The 17,375-nt window shown below is 44.0% G+C and overlaps 1 protein-coding gene and 1 long non-coding RNA gene across 9 annotated transcripts in view; both read left to right on the top strand.

The window, feature by feature from the left end:
* Positions 1-8,405, top strand: part of chst11 (carbohydrate (chondroitin 4) sulfotransferase 11) — a 35,608-nt gene extending 27,203 nt beyond the window's left edge. For 5 of the 6 annotated variants that reach the window (XM_088406953.1, XM_088406952.1, XM_088406951.1 and 2 more), the window contains exons 3-4: positions 5,407-5,636; positions 5,760-8,405. In XM_088406953.1, coding sequence (XP_088263079.1) covers positions 5,407-5,636; positions 5,760-6,384 — 855 coding nt within the window. In that variant the 3' untranslated portion in view covers positions 6,385-8,405. The remainder of the gene's footprint in view (positions 1-5,406; positions 5,637-5,759) is intronic. The other variant, XM_088406954.1, reaches the window with a different exon arrangement.
* Positions 8,406-11,019: 2,614 nt separating this feature from the next.
* On the top strand, positions 11,020-16,169 carry LOC148405440 (uncharacterized). Of its 3 annotated transcripts, none has more exons than XR_015864096.1 (12): positions 11,020-11,128; positions 11,196-11,268; positions 11,402-11,666; positions 11,756-12,866; positions 12,983-13,078; positions 13,164-13,221; positions 13,299-13,420; positions 13,537-13,959; positions 14,072-14,259; positions 14,331-14,547; positions 14,613-14,711; positions 15,370-16,169. It is a non-coding gene; the product is annotated as an uncharacterized LOC148405440 (long non-coding RNA). The 3 variants fall into 3 exon arrangements; XR_015864097.1 differs by having other exon boundaries at positions 11,756-13,078; positions 14,072-14,125; positions 14,199-14,259; XR_015864095.1 differs by having other exon boundaries at positions 11,756-13,078.
* The last annotated feature ends 1,206 nt before the right edge of the window (positions 16,170-17,375 follow it).

The following is a 17,375-nucleotide window of genomic DNA, read 5'->3' as shown; positions in this document are numbered from 1 at the left end:
AACGTTAGTGCATTTGCTTCACTATGTTAGTAAGTTCGATTTTGGAGTGAAGGGATGGAATTCAAAACATGTTTTCAGCATTCCATTGACATATGAATCAATTATATACTTAATCGTTATTTGCAGCCCTACACTACATAAATCTGACTAAGTCTCAGTCCGGTGATAATGAATGCAGAAGGCGGCAGCGATTCTTTTAAGCCAGTTTGCTGAGAAAGTCACCCTGACGCTGATAATTGAATGTAAAGTTATTACATGATTATATTGAGGCTAGGAGGCCATTTTTCCATTTTACATTACAATAAGGCTAAATGATCCCCGGGCCAACGCGTTTCATTGATCATAATTCAAATCGGAATTGCTTTAGATGCTCGGAATCGCTTGGCTTCAAAGGTTATCCGATATTATGTTAAGCGTGGTGTTATTTCTCCCCAGTGAGCCCACTTTTCTCGCAACAGGGGAGAAAAAATGTCATCCAGCTCAGGGAAACACGCGGACGCTGTTATTACTGAGCCGAGCGGGCGCAATTAAATGTTGATTCAGAGATGGCGACGTGGCTCGGACAAAATGATGTGCGGCTTAGCATGGCGGAGAATGGATGGCTCCAGGCTAAGGCGGCCGCCGCTTTTTCCAAAAGAACGAGTCAGATGCTTTTACTTGAGAAAATTCAGCTCCCTTCAAGCACGAGATATCAAATCATAATGTTATCCTACAAGTATTGACTGAATAAATCCTAACAGAAAAAAGTAATTGAAGAATGGGACATTTCAGCAGAAGGTAGCAATTCAGCCTCTAATATTGCTTCATGTGAAAAAAAAAAAAAAAAAGCTTGGGGACCGCTATTCAAAGGGTAAAATACATTCTGACTCAACATTTCATTTTCATTGATGTGACCGAAACCAAAAGTCCCGAATAGCAGGAAAGGAAAACCTTCCAAAATCCTCAAGCTAGCATGCGACAAAAGCAAGGAAGTCTTTCATTCCTCCCGCTTGGCCTCCCCTCCCGAGAGGTAACCGAGCCCCGCTCCGAATTCAAGCCAAACTTTGATACTCCTGCTGTAATTACATCCTCCGTTTTCTAAGACTCTCGTCTATACACCGCGTACCATCCGCAGATGTTCGCACGCGACTTTCATCTCGCTTTTTTTCCCCCTTTTCACTGCGATGTTACCGGTTTGCGTATTTTTGCTTTTTCACCTTATTTTAAGGAATATTTCTTTATTATTATGTATTTAATAACTAATGATTACAGACAAGAAATAATCATTTAGTGACTGCTACTGCTAGCTTGCTTACTGAAGGATATATATATATATGTGTGTGTGTGTGTGTGTGTGTGTGCATATTATTTGTACATATAAATTATAATCTTTAAGAATAAAGACATAGAATTGTGAGGATTTGGCAAGTCAGCACGTTGCCGGCTTTGAATTTGAAGCAAGTCCATTTGGAGAGCGACAGCGTTTGACAATTCCGCACGGCGCTCATTTACGGAAGGCGCGTGCGTTCCCGGCCCGACGCCACTCAAAGCCGAGCGGCTCGGGAGACGTCTCGTGTTTGTCTTTGAGCCTCATGAATATGAAATGGGACATCGGCGGGGAAAAAGAAAATGAAGGTAAATAAAGGCGTTCTTCGGGGGGGTTCCGGTCCAGATGTGAGCTAGCTAAGGACATTTGGCCCATATGGGAAGGAGAAATGTGCCTGGATCCAAGCATACAGTAAAAACGTTGCTTTTATAACCCAAAACTTGAAAGAAATTTGTCCCTTTTTGGGTCATAAAGATATTGACCCAAAATGTGGTTATTTTATTGTTCATTCTTCAAAGATGTGTTGGGCCCTCGCTTTTTGTTGTTGTTGTTTTACTCAACTTGTCGCGTTGTCCTTTTTTAACCCATTATTGGATTATTTTTTGATGCAACTCTTTTTGGACTGTGGAGTTGTCTCCATCTGATTCATAAGCCAAAGTTCAAATTTGTGCTCAGCCATGTTCTGCACCGGTGCAGGCGGAACCTCCACAGCACTTTATGTCTTATTTACGTTTTACAGCAAAGATAAATGACCCCAATCCGCCAGTTTTGTTTTTTAACCCGGTGGCCAACTTCTGCATTTCGCTAACAGCGCGGATGAATTGCTGTACCGAAGCATTTACGAATTGCTTTCTCCTCTCGCCTGATGTTACGAACCGCAGCGAAGCCCCCCCAGGAACGATAGAAGAAGTTGATAGTAAAATCAGCCCGGCGCAAAATAGAAAAAAAAATCGACGAGAAAACACGATAAGCAAGCGCTACGCACAGCTGCCGTCGAAGCTATTTTGGGCCATTTAAGTCTCAACTTGACACAAGAGACAAAAGTCTTTGGGGAAAACAATTAAAACGTCGGCTGAATCCATCAGCGACGCTCCCACCCACCCATCAGGCGGGGTGCTGGGAGCGCGTGTGCAGCTCAAGGCAAATGAGATTGGATACGCTCCAAAATAAAGATGCACTCGCTTCATTGAGGGACACAGTTTAGTGAGGAGGAAAATGGAAATATATGAGCGGCCTCACCTTTTACGACAGCTTATAATTAATGCAATGGGTGTGTTAATCAGTAATGGGGGGGGGGGGGGCTAAAACATTTGATCAAGCGATCTGCCACATCCAAATCTTCTCATGTTGCTCCAGGTAAAGCCTTCCTTCGTTTCCATCTTGCTCATAATCTGCAGATGCAGGAGCTTTTTCAGGTTATCACCACGCATCCGCTCCACGCTTATTTCACATTCACAACACTGCTCGGGGGCAATAAATGTGCTGTAGCGAGGAAATTAAAAAATGGGACATATGGAGCTATGCTCACTTCACTCCTTTATCATTCACTTTGGATTTTGGCCTATGCCATGCCCATGTGCACACAATAAATCAATAGCGAACCCCTATTTGTTATGGGCTGTATTTTCCAGACCCACATTCAATTTACTGAAACAAACACACAAACTCATATTTCTCCCCGTGTATAAATAAAGTATATATAGTATAATATACAGTGCAGCATATCTGCAGTTTTTTTATAGCCACCAGGGGCGCAATATCCCCACATACAAAGGGATACAGACAAAGATGCTATAGAAGTATTAATTTTGAGTTTGAACTGCTGTTTTACTTGCCACCAGGGGGCACGCTCCACTCGTAAATGCATCGGGTGTGTTACTGTAGAGTTGGTGCAATATTCTAAAAATCCGAGTGTTGTGTTGAAAATACATTGTTACCCTTCCATGTACCTTCTTTCTGCGCAAATATCTGATGTTACATGTTGTGGTTTATAGTCCAGTGTGGGCTATGCATGACAAAAATAGATTTTCTGTTCAATATTTGTCTGATACTCTGCTGTGGCTTTTAGTCCAAAAATACGATACACGCATGCAATTGTTGAACATAGTGAGAGAACATTTTAAACACCCCCACCTCCCCATTTGAAAAGTCCTTTCATTTAGCCCAGAGAGAACAAAAGTCCCCACAACATCTAAATCAATAGTCTACAAGAGTTTGATCCCATCAAACTGCGCCGGGGGAAACCCGCGGCAGGTTCGACGCCCCTCCGAGAGCAATAGGAGATGAAATGGTATTATGGGATGCCGTTAACTTCCTCCACGGCTGTATTGTTTTATGACATTTTGCCAGCTGTTGCCGAACTGGCAAGCCAATCGCTTCCTAATTGTTTCCCGCTCCCTCATGGGAACAACTTGACATGGCCGAAGGTCAGCGCCCTCCATCAAAGCTTTCTCTGCCACTCCATCGACCCGTCACGCTCTCACGGCCGCCGCGCTCGCGGAGATAATTCGCGCGCTCTCCTGCTGACGGGGAGAACCCCCCACCCCCACCCCCACCCCTTTGTTAATTACACTGTCTCCCCTCCTTCCAGGACCGAGGGCCCTGCGCTCGCTGCTCCTTTTTTGTGAATTATAGCTGCGTGTGTCTGTGTGAAGACAGAGAAGAAAAGGAAGATTTTCATCTGCACCCTTTGATGCATCTGCACTGGCGTGAATAGGAAGAAAAACCAGATCAGCCCGCACACCTGGCAAAAAAGCTTTTAACACGCTCGTTTGATGTGATGTGACAGGGAAGGAAAATGTAACCGTTTAAGTCAGATTTTGAGAGATTTCAGGGCCCAAGAAACGTGCGGCAGAGCTTCTTATTTTCCCCCATCTTGGGCTGACATGTAAAGGGTCAGAACAATGTACACGTTAAAAATATATGTTGTGTACATTTTGTCAACTACAATTCCGCAATGCATACCAAGAACTTTGCATTATTGGAATCCAGGCTAAGCCACTCAACAGTCATTGAAAGGCTTGCAAATGTCATATGTTGTCCACCAGCGCCCCCTGGTGGTCTTAGTGTCTCAGCACAAGAAATTCTATTGCACCCTGTTTGCAAATTGGAAGGTTAAATGCAACAATTGGGGCGAATGCATGATAAAACATCAGGTTTTCAATATGTCAAAAGTGGACAGTATTTACAATTTTTAATGACAACTGCAGGGTGTAGATCTCGACCTCCCATTTTGAAGGGACGGCATATTCAAAGTAGACATGTTTTGACAATCTATGCAATATTTTTGCCTCCTGGTGTATTTTTTTTGTGTGTGTTCCCTTTAATATCCCACCTCATAAACGTCTAAAAGCCCAAGTTGGATCCAAATTTTCCCTAGGGGTTAAAGGCAGGAAATTTCCTTGTATAGTGTGCATAAATTAGGCCCAATCTGTGCTTTGCACCTGACTCATTAATTAGCAAACACCATGCAAATTAGCGCAGCTAGCTAATTGAATTAACAGAGGAAAAGAACCTGATGAGTGCCAAAACATGTTGCCAATTCTCATACAAGATGGCGTTAGGTAGATAGTTGAGCCATTTGTCATTCTTTTCCTTTTTGTTTGGCTAGCTAGTTAGGGATTTAGAAGAAGTTTGTTATTTTGTTTGTTTGCTCTCGCTCTGAAGACGATAAAAACTGCTGTTTTTGTTCAATACTCTTTAGTTTCACGGGCCTATTCTGGTGGTGAGAGGACGGACGGGGGAGCACACATGTTGTATCCCAGTTCCCCTATACTGGGTGGAACAAAATCACTGAGTCAAGCTCCCTTTTATGCTGTCATCGGAATTTAAGAAATGGGTCGGGGGGGGCAGCGCCCGTCATACAAACACACACGCTTTTCATGTGCCGTGGACGGCGGTCCCCCGGCTTGCAGTTATTTCAGGTCGTCGTGGAAGCAGCTGCGGGTCGTGGTAAGCGCGCTCAAAGGCAGCGCTTGTTGGTCGGAAACACTCAGACAGCTTTGCGGTTCATCTAAATTCTTCCAGGGTTCCCCGCCCTCCGAGGGAATTTCTACCCGGAGATCAAATAATCAAAGCGCCGATCTCCTTTCCTTGACCAGCCCGAGATGTCGGCGGCGGCCGTCCTCCACCAGACCCGAAGGGACCAGGTGGCGGACGCGTGCCGGGTCTACGGCGCCTCCAGCCGCAAGCGGCGGGTCCTCACGCCCGGAGACCTCAAGCACCTGGTGGTGGACGAGGACCACGAGCTCATCTACTGCTACGTCCCCAAAGTGGCCTGTACCAACTGGAAGCGCGTCATGATGGTGCTGACGGGTCGAGGGAAATACAGGTGGGTGCAGAACGCCATCCGCTCCGGCTGGCGGCCGCCTCGGGCTTCCTCGTCCAAACCCTCAAAAAAAAGTGGCGTCGCGTTCACGGTTCGCTCCCGTCTCCGGACCTTTGTCTTTGACAGCGACCCGATGGAAATCCCGTCCAACGAAGCCCACGTCCCGTCCAACCTGAAGACGCTGAACCAATACAGCATCGGCGAGATCAACCACCGTCTGAAGAACTACCTGAAGTTCCTGTTTGTCCGCGAGCCCTTCGAGAGGTTGGTGTCGGCCTACCGCAACAAGTTCACCCTCAAGTACAACTCGTCCTTCCACAAGCGCTTCGGCACGCGCATCGTGCGGCGTTACCGCAAGAACGCCACGCGGGACGCCCTGGCCAACGGCGCCGACGTCACCTTCAAGGAGTTCGCCGAGTACCTGGCCGACCCGGCCACCCGCCGCGACGGCCCGCTCAACGAGCACTGGCAGACGGTCTACCAGCTGTGCCACCCCTGCCACATCCGCTACGACCTGGTGGGCAAGTACGAGACCCTGGAGGAGGACGCCAAGCACGTCCTGCGGCTGGCCGGCGTGGCCCGCTTCCTGCGCTTCCCCAGCTACGCCAAGTCCACCCGCACCACCGACGCCATGACGGCGCAGTTCTTCAGCAACATCAGCACGCCGCAGCAGCTCCAGCTCTACCAGCTGTACAAGCTGGACTTCCTCATGTTCAACTACTCCACGCCCGCCTACCTCCGGCTGGACTAGGCCCGGCCCGGCCGGGGCGCTCGGACTCCCGGGTGAGTCGGGCGCGGCGCCCGTTTGCGCGCCGGGATGTCAAACTTTGGACGCGGCGCTGCTGAAGCGGGTCTTCGGGACGAAAGGGCCCGGAAATGCTCCTGGCGGGTTTCAAACTCTCAGCTGCATCTCAAAGTGGCCCCGTTTCTTGAAAGACGTCCTCCGAGGACGCCCGGAAGTGACCGGGTGCTGGGGGACACCCGAAATCTTTGTCAGGGCGTCGGGTCAAAAGTGACGTCTCCAGCCGTCGACGGCAGTGAGCGAGCTAACGCTTTGGAAAGGAACGAGTTTTCGAGACACTGGAGCTCAAGGGGGCCGGACTTTCGGCCTTGCCGTTTAAATGTCGTTGGAGGGGTCGCTGCGAGACGGCGGCAAATATTTAAACCGCTTTGATATCATTCGCTATTTAAGTTTCTTCTTCTTGGATTGAGCTCTCACGAAGTCTTTAGTTGCTCCCGTTTTTTTCCTTCAGGCGACGTCCAGAAGCCCCCCGCTCGTATCGCGTCTCCCACTCACGTGAATGTGATTAACGCTGCCGAGCGACGTCAAGGACGTCACGCTCTGTGATATCGAGGGGGGTGTCCATTTAATGGTTTTGGACGTCCATTTTTTTTTAGACATTTTGAATGGAGGTTAGTCTAATTGACTTATTGGCGCACCGCAGTGCTACACGGCAACAGGACATGCAAACAGTATTTTTTTTTATAAAAGTACAACTTTTCATGTCTACTTTTCCCCGTGATTTATTTATTTATCTTTCATTTTCTGTTCGGACAAATATGTTTTGTAAAAAGTAAACTGATGCAATATTATAATTTTAGGACATCTCGTGTTTTTTTTGTCAGTGCGGTACATTTTTGGGGGGAAAATAATTGGTGCAAAACAGCAGACATATTAGTGTAATATTTTCTTTCCATGAAATAGTTCGAGTTTTCCTCATGATTTATTTATCTTTTCATCATCGCCCACCTCCTTACTTTAAAGTAAAGTCAGACTTTACTCAAGTATTAAGGTGTGCCATTTTTTCATGTGATTGACATATCTTGTCTAACTTTTCAGTATCAGGCCAACCTTCTTTTCTTTGAAAAAGATGTTTTTACATAGTATTCTATTTTTTTTGCTTCTTGTAATACTTTTGACTTCAGTTTTATGAGATTATTTATTCCAAGTGTGGCTGTGGAAAGGAAAGCTGCTACACTGTTCACATTTGTGACAATTTGAGCATCCCCTCTCAAACATGAAATGTGCATTCAAGAAAATGATCAAGTTGCTTTTTTTATGTTAATTTATGAGTAGATCATGGCATGCTGCTGTATGGCTAAGTCTTATGATTGTATTTGCAGGAAACGAATGCCCGGCGTAACAATGATGATGAGAAAAAATGTAAATAGAAAGCCTTCAAACAGCTCCATGTAGCTTTAAGGTCTGACTGTATAGACCCCCTTCCCCTCCTCCTTTTTTTTTACCCCCCACCTCCTTTTATCCCGTCTACGTTAAAAACCCAGCAAATCTTTTTTTCCTTTGCCCCCAACGATGTCTATTGTTAGACTGAATTACATCCAGCTTTTGCAGGTTTGCTGAAATCTCCAAAATACCGGAAGAATGTTTTTCTTTCAAGAGAGCAGTTGAAGGTGAGGTTTTATACAATATTTATGCTTTTATTTTGCTATTTATGCACAGATTTTCGTATCGTAGCGCTGAAACAAGTCACATATTCCGAAAATAGATTTGAGTTCAAAGTGAAAAGTTGGTATTGTTCTCAAGTGTACAGTATTTGGATCTCAGTGGGGTTCCCTTGCTCGGGGCCGTGAAAGCATCCCAGGAACCTGTTTGACACCTGAATGAGATCGATCGAGATCATTTTCCTTGTTGGCCGTTCAAAGCAGGGGACAAACCATGAGAAACAAATGGATTGTGGTTGGATCGTTGTGAAACATATTGTTTCGATATTGTGGTTTGTTAGTGCTGTTTTCAATAAAATAAGGACAAATTGGGTGTCTTTTGCCTTACAACACACCATCTTTACCTGCTTTTAAAAGTAGTACTACTTTGATTTTTAATCCTACGATACATTTTTATTGTGTGATTGACTTTTAACAACGTCACGAATGTGTTATGGGGGATTGGATGAAGCGGTTCCCTACCGCATTTCTCATACTCACCACAAGATGGCGACAGCGTTGCTCTAAATATGGCTGCTCTAAATTGTGTTTTTCAGTTTTACAGGAAAAAAAGAATGAAGCGGAGCTGGGCCTCGATAAAAAAAAAAAGATCAAATTGTATTTCATTAACATCGTAGACGTCTTCAAACTCAGTCATATAGGGTACATTTTCAGTATTTACTTTCTACAAAAAAGTAGACGAACCGTGACAGCGTGTCTGACATTCTGGGTGTTTTAATTTTTGAAGGGTAACAAATGGGGACGAGTACTGCACACTTATACAGCAGAGGGCGGTGTGTACATGAACTTGGCTTGCAGTCTGCCACTAAATTGAGGAAGAAAAAGAAAACGCCTTGTGGGTCGACAGGTGTGCTTTTGTGCAGTGCAGGTGAGGCAAGATGGAGGCTGGACGCGTGAACAGTGAGTACACAGGCAGATGTTTGTCGTTTGTTGCTATTCATCTTTTTGCAGGATTCTTCTTGGCACAGCGGGTACAAATTAGTTACGGCATGCCCAAAACATGAGGTACTATGTTGTTGTTTCCTGCAGGGAAACTACACACAAACAAACAAACAAACAAACAAACAGGGATCGAAGGTACTAACCATTTTTGGCCACAAGGCGGCGACAGGCGCCACCAGAAGGTGGACAGTGACGTTGTCGCAGTCCAGGCGACCTCGTAGAAGTTGCGTGGGTGAAAGTATTGGAATCGAAACCACTTTCACCTTCACTCAGTACGTTTAATCCAAACGTTAGAAACGCCGAGCCTAGTTTTGATTCGCCTTTTTTTTAAATGACAATATATTACGTACATTTATTTACACCAAATTCCCGTCCTCCTACTTTAAAATCATGTCGAATAAACGCAAAACCTATTTTATTTCCGTAAACGCAAAACTTATTTCAGTAAAAGTTGTGCAAAATGTTATTGTGTTAGCTTGGAAGGGGAGGAAAGTTGGATTAGTACATTGCATACAGCTTATAATGAGCCTCAATTTTGCATATCGAGTAATGGCTAAGGCTTCCGATACCGGTTAAAAATACTAACTAATAGTAACTTCTACCTGGAGATCAAGCTGGACGGAAGCGTGCGGAGGAGCGCCAGCAGGAACCCATACAGTAGGTCTCACGCGGTCTTATTTCTCTCCTCAGCGTTTTTTTTCTTGATGTTAGCTGTTTGCGCTGCAGGCGTCATCATGCTCAAGGCGGACACCAGGGAGCGCGTGGCCATCCTCGGCGTCAAAAGTAGCCGGTACCTGTGTTTGGACCTGGAAGGGACCCCTTTCACCTCGGTCAGTATAGTTTCGTCCTCAGCTTATTTTGAGTGAAAAAAATCTATGTCGCTTTTACGCGCGGAATTTCTCAATGTTTAAATCACGATTGGAAGAAATATCTAGGACATTGGGAGTAATCAGGAAACGGCAAGTGAATTAATTTTAAAAAATGGCAGAACCTAACGGAAAACTCAAAACGGGAAGCATGTAAGATTAGTAAGAAATAACGCTGTGACAAAGCAAGATATCAAATTTGTTTTTGGTTGTCATCAAAAATCCTTCATTACTTCTCCCTGCACGTGAAGACAAATTTTGAGAGTAAATTTTACAATTTGGTCCCAGTCTAGTCCAAATAAAAGTTAAACATAGTACAATATACGTGTATTTTTTTGACCTACTAAACATAAAATACACCGCCATAATAATACCATACCATAATAACAACTTTTACATGTGGACTAATGATAAAAGCAGTTGAGCCACGTGAGTTGATGAGGAAATACCCCCAACATGAGTTTGCGTCATATGAGTACGAAAACGGACTCCTTAACGGTCGTTCAATTGGTTTCAATGTAATGTCTGCCCTCTTGTGGCGATAATGATACAAAGCAGGCAACTCTCAAACAACGTAGTTTTGGTTATGACTATGCGAATGGTTCAATTGTGACCGCGATTGCATTATACCAGTTCGAAGTTTATATTTGTATTTATTTATTTGCTTGCTTATTTATTAAAAGGGCATAGAAATCACCCGTGCACGTAACACAACAAGCAAGTAACGCCGTAATAATATTATACCATAATAACTTTACATGTGGACTGATGATAAAAGTGGTCGAGCCAAATGAATTCATGAAGAAATGCCATCAACATGAGTTTCCATCTTTTCCCTTTTTTTTGTTTTAAATATAACAGAAAACAATACAATGCCAAATAATAATAACGAGTTTCCTTCTTTTAAGCACGAAAACGGCCATCAATTGGTTTCAATGTGCAGGTCTGCCCTCTTGTGGCGATAATGCTACACAGCAGGCACCTAACTTTATTTAGTAGACGTAAGTGAGACTCGCATAAAAAAAACTCATAGTGTGATTTTCCATCTATTTTTAAACATTTTAAAGGAAAAATATGCGTAATAGAAGCGCTTTTTAAAGAAGAAAAAAATTGAAGCGGAAGATGACTTTGGCGCGAAAGAAGTACCCAAACCAGGAAGTGGGCTGTTTTTGAATTGCTGGCTTGCGGCAAATGGACGCCGAGCGATCTTATTTGCTTCCAAGGGTAAATGCAAAGTGCTCTTTTTGTGTCTCAATGTGTGCAATTCACCAACACTTGTGTGCTTGTTTAGGTTTCATCTCGCGATATCGGAGATGATTGCAGACTGGCGTGCACGTTGGGAATCGTGAATTGGCTTTCCACAGGTGTGCTAATTGTTGCTCACGTTTGTTTTCTCAGTCAAGCCAGCACGCACGCACGCTCGGTTGGTTGGAAAATCTTTGTAATTTCATAAATGTTTTATCCTCTAATAACTTTCTGTGTTGTGGCTTGTTGCAGGGTTTCGACACAGCATTGAAGGACGGTTTGTGTAATCGGATTGATAGGACACATCAGGGAAGCATTTAATTCCTTTTTTTTTTAAATGCCTTTTTTTTGTTGCACTTGAATGTTTCGGTTGTTGCATTGATTTCCGTATTGCTTTATGTTGCTTTTGGGGCAGATTCGTCTTAAATACTTTCCACGCTCTAATGTGCAAGGAAGTATCAAACAAGCAAGTAGACGGCTGTGGTCACATGCGGAAAAAATGGCGGCCGGTCGCATGGTAAGCAGCACGCAAATGTTTGTTAACGTTGTTTTCCGTCTAGTCGTCCGTCTTGTCGTTTCCTGCAAGAAATGTTTGTTTGTTTGCAGGATTTTCACAGCCGTCTTGGAAGGTTTGAGCACAACACGGCACAAGTCTTCCACGTTGTCGTAATTTGGATCACGTTTGTATCCGTTTTTATTCAACCGTGTCGAAAATGCAGTATTCGATCTTTGTTTAGCTTTCAAATGGCTTTATGCTTGGGAATTGAATGGTTACGGATTTTATTCGGTTCTGTTGAACATTGTGTTGTGTGCCTTTTTTTTGAAAGGTTTTCACATGCAACTTTGTTGAATATTGTACTTGAGTGTTTTTGCTTGTTTACTATGGGGGAACTTTACATTCTTTGCACACAAATAAATGAGGTTTTTGCACGGTCATCGAGTGGCGTTAGGGTTCAAAGCGCGGTCCACCTAGCCAGGTGTACCGGATTGCTCGTCCATTTGCAGTCCACAGGTGCGGCAAGATGGCGACCGACCTTTACTCAGTTAAGTGTGCACATTTCTCTTTGCCCTTCTTGTTCTTTCTCGCAAGTGTATTGATGACGTTTTGCTTGTTGCAGGATTTTTGCACGGCCACGTTGGAAGGTTTGAGCACTTCACAATTTCTAAAATATCATGCATATGTTATTTTTCCTTTTGTTTTTTTTGTTTTTTAAATGGTGGCCACCATTTTTTTTTCTTTCTTTCTTTTTTTTTTTTTTTTTTTTAAATCTTTGCTGACTAAACAGTCCTGAAGGCTTTCAAATGGGAATTGAACTGTGAGGGCTCTTTGATGAAATATTTGATTCTGTTGAATTTTGCAATGCATTTTATTTTAGGTTGAGTGTTTTATTCTGGGTTTTTTCATGTGCGTATCTGGTCTTAAAGATGGTCAAAATGGAGGAATGTCCATGACTGTCCATCCTATTACCATATAATTCAATTACCAAACTTCATGATTTTGACTAACCCCTGTATTGCCTCATTTGCATCAAACCTCTGCTCCGTTTTTGGCAAGAGACTATTTTGACCCATGTCGTTCGGTACATGACAGACCCGCAGTGCCAAAAATGTTGTGATCATTTTCTCGTGTCGGACGTCGCCTATAATTTCTTCGCAGCAGGATCAATTTGTGCTACGCCGCCATTTTTGGAATGCAAAATGGACTTTTCAATTTGAGGTAAGTTGTCTAAAATAACATGTCCAATCTTGCATACTTGATCATTTATATCTGAATATTTTCGAGGATATTTCACTTATTTTATGCTAATTGTTTTTGTTCTTTTTTTCCTGTAGAAATAAATGCCTTCCACATACCAGCAAGAACTTTGAATGTGGGCAACTTCTGTGGACCATTGAAGGCTGCAGACTCTGTGATGATTTAAATAGCTTGTATGTGACATTTGTGCTTTTTCTAAGCAATTTTGTTGCTTCTCCCAAATAAAGAAAGCTCATTTGAATGTATCATTTGCCCTAGCTCCCCAGAAGCCTTCATGTCATACGCACAACCATCAATGGTGCTGCATGCCGCTGAGGTAATCAAACACCTCATATGATATGCATGGGATGGCTATATATATATTTATATGTATTCATATATTGTTTTGTCTAGATGGAGTGAGTTGTAGGAAGGAGCCAATTGGGACAAGACACCTCAGCTAACCTTCACAATGCTATAAGAATTGGTAGCTAGGAAATGCATTCGTCAATGGATGTCCTCACAAGTATATCAGTGTATGTTTACTCTGTCACTAACTCACTGGGTGCGCGTTAATTAAACGGCGGCTGTTTGTGCTATCTGCTCCGTTTGAGTTGCTTTTGGTGTCGACTCAAAGTTTTGTGCGTTTCAGCGGAGAGAGACGAGAGGACGGGCGAGAGTCGGCACCAAAGTCGGCGCTCCAATCAAGCGAGGCTTCATCCACCCGCTTGCGGCGCCACGTGAGCCCACGCGCTTTGTTTCGGGACGATTTTGCGTTGACAGGGTTGTGCAGGTGCCAGGGAGGAAGCGCTTCCTGGAGACTCGTCTTGTTTTCTCGTAACCCGTTGCAAAATTCTGTCCTCTATAGCCTGCCGGTCCTGCAAGGGGGCCGGCCGCTCCGTCTTTGCTCTCTTAAGGTCTCTTCTGCAGAATTCTTGGAGTGGTGCTGTCAACCTTACGGTGGCTGACAGAAATGCGCTTGATTTTCGTAGCAGGGAGTGTGTACTTCTTTAGGTTAAAAGGAGCCAGATGAAAAGAGAAGCTGGATGAAGGCCACAAAACATGCGGCAATCCAGTAAGTTGCGCTTTAAAACGAAAGTTATTGAAGTTATTGCGCTTTTCATTTCTGAACGTCACTCTTTCTGTTTAAATTCAAATCTCTTTTTGTTGCATTTTGTCTTTGGAAGGGACAACGGAAGCAGCTGGTCCATAAGTGAAGACTGAAGCGGCCCGTAAACTGAGTATCATCCGTCTGAGGTCTGTCTGCAAATCGGGCTGCTGTTTGATGTTTGTTTTGTCTCACTCTTTCCCAAGGTGAAGGACTCGACGTTGACGTCTCTGTCCGTCGGCCCCGAGTCCACTTGAGAAACCAAAGGTCTTCAGCCGTCAGTCGCGTCGCCACGTTCTTTCACCGTTCATTTATCGGTTTTGTTTCTTCTTCCCCAGTGCGTCACAGTAGTGGGAGGAGCCAGGAGATGACTGTACGAGCGAGACGGGGGCCCTCCAACAATATGCGGAGCTGGGACAGGATAAGAGGCCTAACTGTGTCCTAAGTACAAACGCGCCTTCAAATCATTCGCTGCCAAAAGTGAGTGTGCCTTGCGCTTGCTTGTTTTGCAGGCCGCAAGAAGAGCTGCGCCGAAATAAGACCGAACGGCCAAAGGTAATCCAATGCACGGCAAATGCGTGCAAGCGGTTCCAAATGACTTGTCCCCCACCCACCCGCAGGGCGCAGTCTGAAGCGGACGCGCAGGCCCATTGACTGAAGATGCTTCCAGATCAACCTTTCTTCACTTGTTTCCTGGCACGTGATGCAACCAGAGCGGGGTACAAAAAGAAAAATACAAATGTATCATGCTAAAACCAAAGAAGCAGCTTCTGTACGATTCAATTTTCAAGCCACAAATGCAGCAGATATTTCATATTCCATCATCCAGAAGCCAAACCTGTGCAAAATGTTCACACGCTTTATACTATGTTTTAAATCAGAACTTTTAGCTGAGTAACCGTTTACAAAACTGTTAGCTACCTCCCTCGGTTTTGGGTTGGCAGTACAATATAACGGGAATAAGCAACAAAAACGCATTGGGTTTCATTGCTTTTTAGCAGACGATAATGTAAATACCTTTTGTTCAAAACTTACTAGGAGAACGCGCCGTTTATGCAAAGAAATACTTATCTACAGGTAAAGGTGTTAGTAGCATGAAATAAAAACTAAACATGCGCTGAGATGCCAACATATAGAAAGTCACTTAGCGACTCCTCATGTTTCCTATTTTGAAATGTAAGATTACACATCGCCGTACATTTATTGTTTCAAGGAATAAATCACACAATTTACATAGCTTCAAAGAATAAATCGCGCAGTTTATTTAGTATGAGCTCAGCCAAAACTTAGCTTTTCAGACCCCTATTTTAATGTTTTTTTGATGGAGTGATAAAACCAAAGCAATTTATAAGCGACACAGGCACATTTGTTTTTCAGGTCGCATGCAGGCCGACGAAGGAGCATTTCTGCAACTGAAGAATCAAGCGGCACACGGCTAAGTATCATCCGTCCGAGGGGCACCTGCAGTTGGCGAACGCAAGAGGGCGGTAGTGAGCTTTGTGCGGTACCTTGAAGTGAGGGGAACTTGTTGCTTGTCATGTTGTCGGATAGGTGATGGCGGTTGTGTTGGTAGTTGCGGCTTGGACGCGCGTCCGTTTTTTTTGGCTGGCCAGCGAGTTGTTTTAGATGGTGTCGGGATTTGGAGCTGCATTTGGTTGTTTGAAGTGTGGGAAAGAGATGGTCGGCGATCAGCACAAAAGGCCTTTGTGTCTGGTTTTGACTTGCAGAGGCACTGGATTGGTTGAGGGCTACTGAGGGGAATTGAACCACGCGCTTGCGTACTAACGCAAATCGACTGAGTGCTATTACTAATATTTCTTCGGTTTTATTTTTGTTTTTTTTGGCAGTTAATGGGGGACCAAAGTGGGAGTGGAGCTTCTTGTGCCTGCAGACGACAGCTGTGCGTTGCAGTCAGCCTGGCCCGCCTCTTCATCATCATCATCATCGCGGTCAGCCTGGCTGCCTCTTCATCATCATCATCGCGGTTAGCCCGGGCTGCCTCTTCATCATCAGCTGCACCAGTCCGCCAACGCGCCGCGGTCAACAAACAAAAGCAAAAGTCTTCCTTCTGCATATGTTTTTATGCCTTTGGGTTCTATGATTAGCAAAGTTAGCATACATACAGTCTGTTAAAATGTCAACATTTATCCGATGAAATAAAACGTTAGTTGTCTGAATTTGGGCCATTTGGATTGTGCCACTTGGTGACAGCGTCAGTTTGGCAGGTGAGTGACAACCAGCCAAATAACCAAGTGCCTTTTTTTTTTAATCTTAAAATGTGAAATACAGAAAGCAACTATAAGACTGTGAAAGTTTTCACCAACTGGTTCTTTCTCAGGTCATCCTTTTGGCTCATCTTCAGCTTGAATATCAAGTGTCTAGCATGCATAATTCTGTCGCAGAGTCTGACGTCTATGTTCGTGCACAGCCGCACCTTTCCGATACGAACTCATCTCGAGCCGCACTTGAAAACATTTTTTACGTAACGTGACATTTGGTTGTATGACGATAGAACTTTGAAATATTTTATGTTAAACGTATAATTGAATTCAATGTACACAGATACGTGGGCGTGCATGCAAATAATTCAACTAGGCGCTTATAATGCCCCCCCCCCAATTAAAGAGACGCTGCAAGATTTAAGGCGTTTTTCATTAAGAATGAAATTAAATAATTGGACATTTAAAAATGTGTTTATAACGACAAAAAGTGTGTTTTAAACATAAACGTTCGTCCAGTTTTGAAATGATAGTCTGCCATGTCTGTTCAAGCTACCACAATGGTACTTGCAGCACTTCCGGCTGTCCATAATGAAAAATCTCATACAGCGTCCCTTTAAGTAAATGTAAGGCTTTATCATACACGGCAATTTTCCTCCAAGCAAATGACTTAACTAACCCATTAGATTTGTTCTTAAATAAACGCTTCGGATGAGTAGACATGCAAAACGCTGAAGCTGGAATTTTAAATCTTGATGGTAAAGTGTGATAAAGTGTCTTGTGCACTGTTAGCTTTTGTAATGGCTGGATTCCAACTCCTGCTGTAAGGTGCGCGCATGCACGGACTTAACACTCGGCCAGCTGGCAGGAGCGCTACACAGCTTCCAAAGCAAAGAAGTCCTTCCTTAGCAGGTAACCCCGCCCGCTCTCCTTGATGCATCCGTCATCGACGTTTTAAACGCGGCTGCGCCCCCGCTCAAATTTGCTCACCTTGAATGCTGTAGTGTCCTTTACAAATGATGCATTTAAGAATGATCAGTTCACCATTGCCATAATTCGATTATTATTTGTAGCTTTATATGCCGTTACATCATGGCTAACAGCAGAAAATTAACTCAAAACGTATTGTTTGTGTTAAAGTGATTTAAATAGTGTTAGGAGGGG

The sequence above is a fragment of the Hippichthys cyanospilos genome, chromosome 22 (genome assembly GCF_059441005.1).
Source record: "Hippichthys cyanospilos isolate Australia breed blue-spotted pipefish chromosome 22, RoL_Hcya_1.0, whole genome shotgun sequence".
Taxonomy (NCBI): domain Eukaryota; kingdom Metazoa; phylum Chordata; class Actinopteri; order Syngnathiformes; family Syngnathidae; genus Hippichthys; species Hippichthys cyanospilos.
The sequence above is the reverse complement of the archived record's forward strand: the minus strand, read 5'-3'. Positions and strand labels throughout refer to the sequence as shown.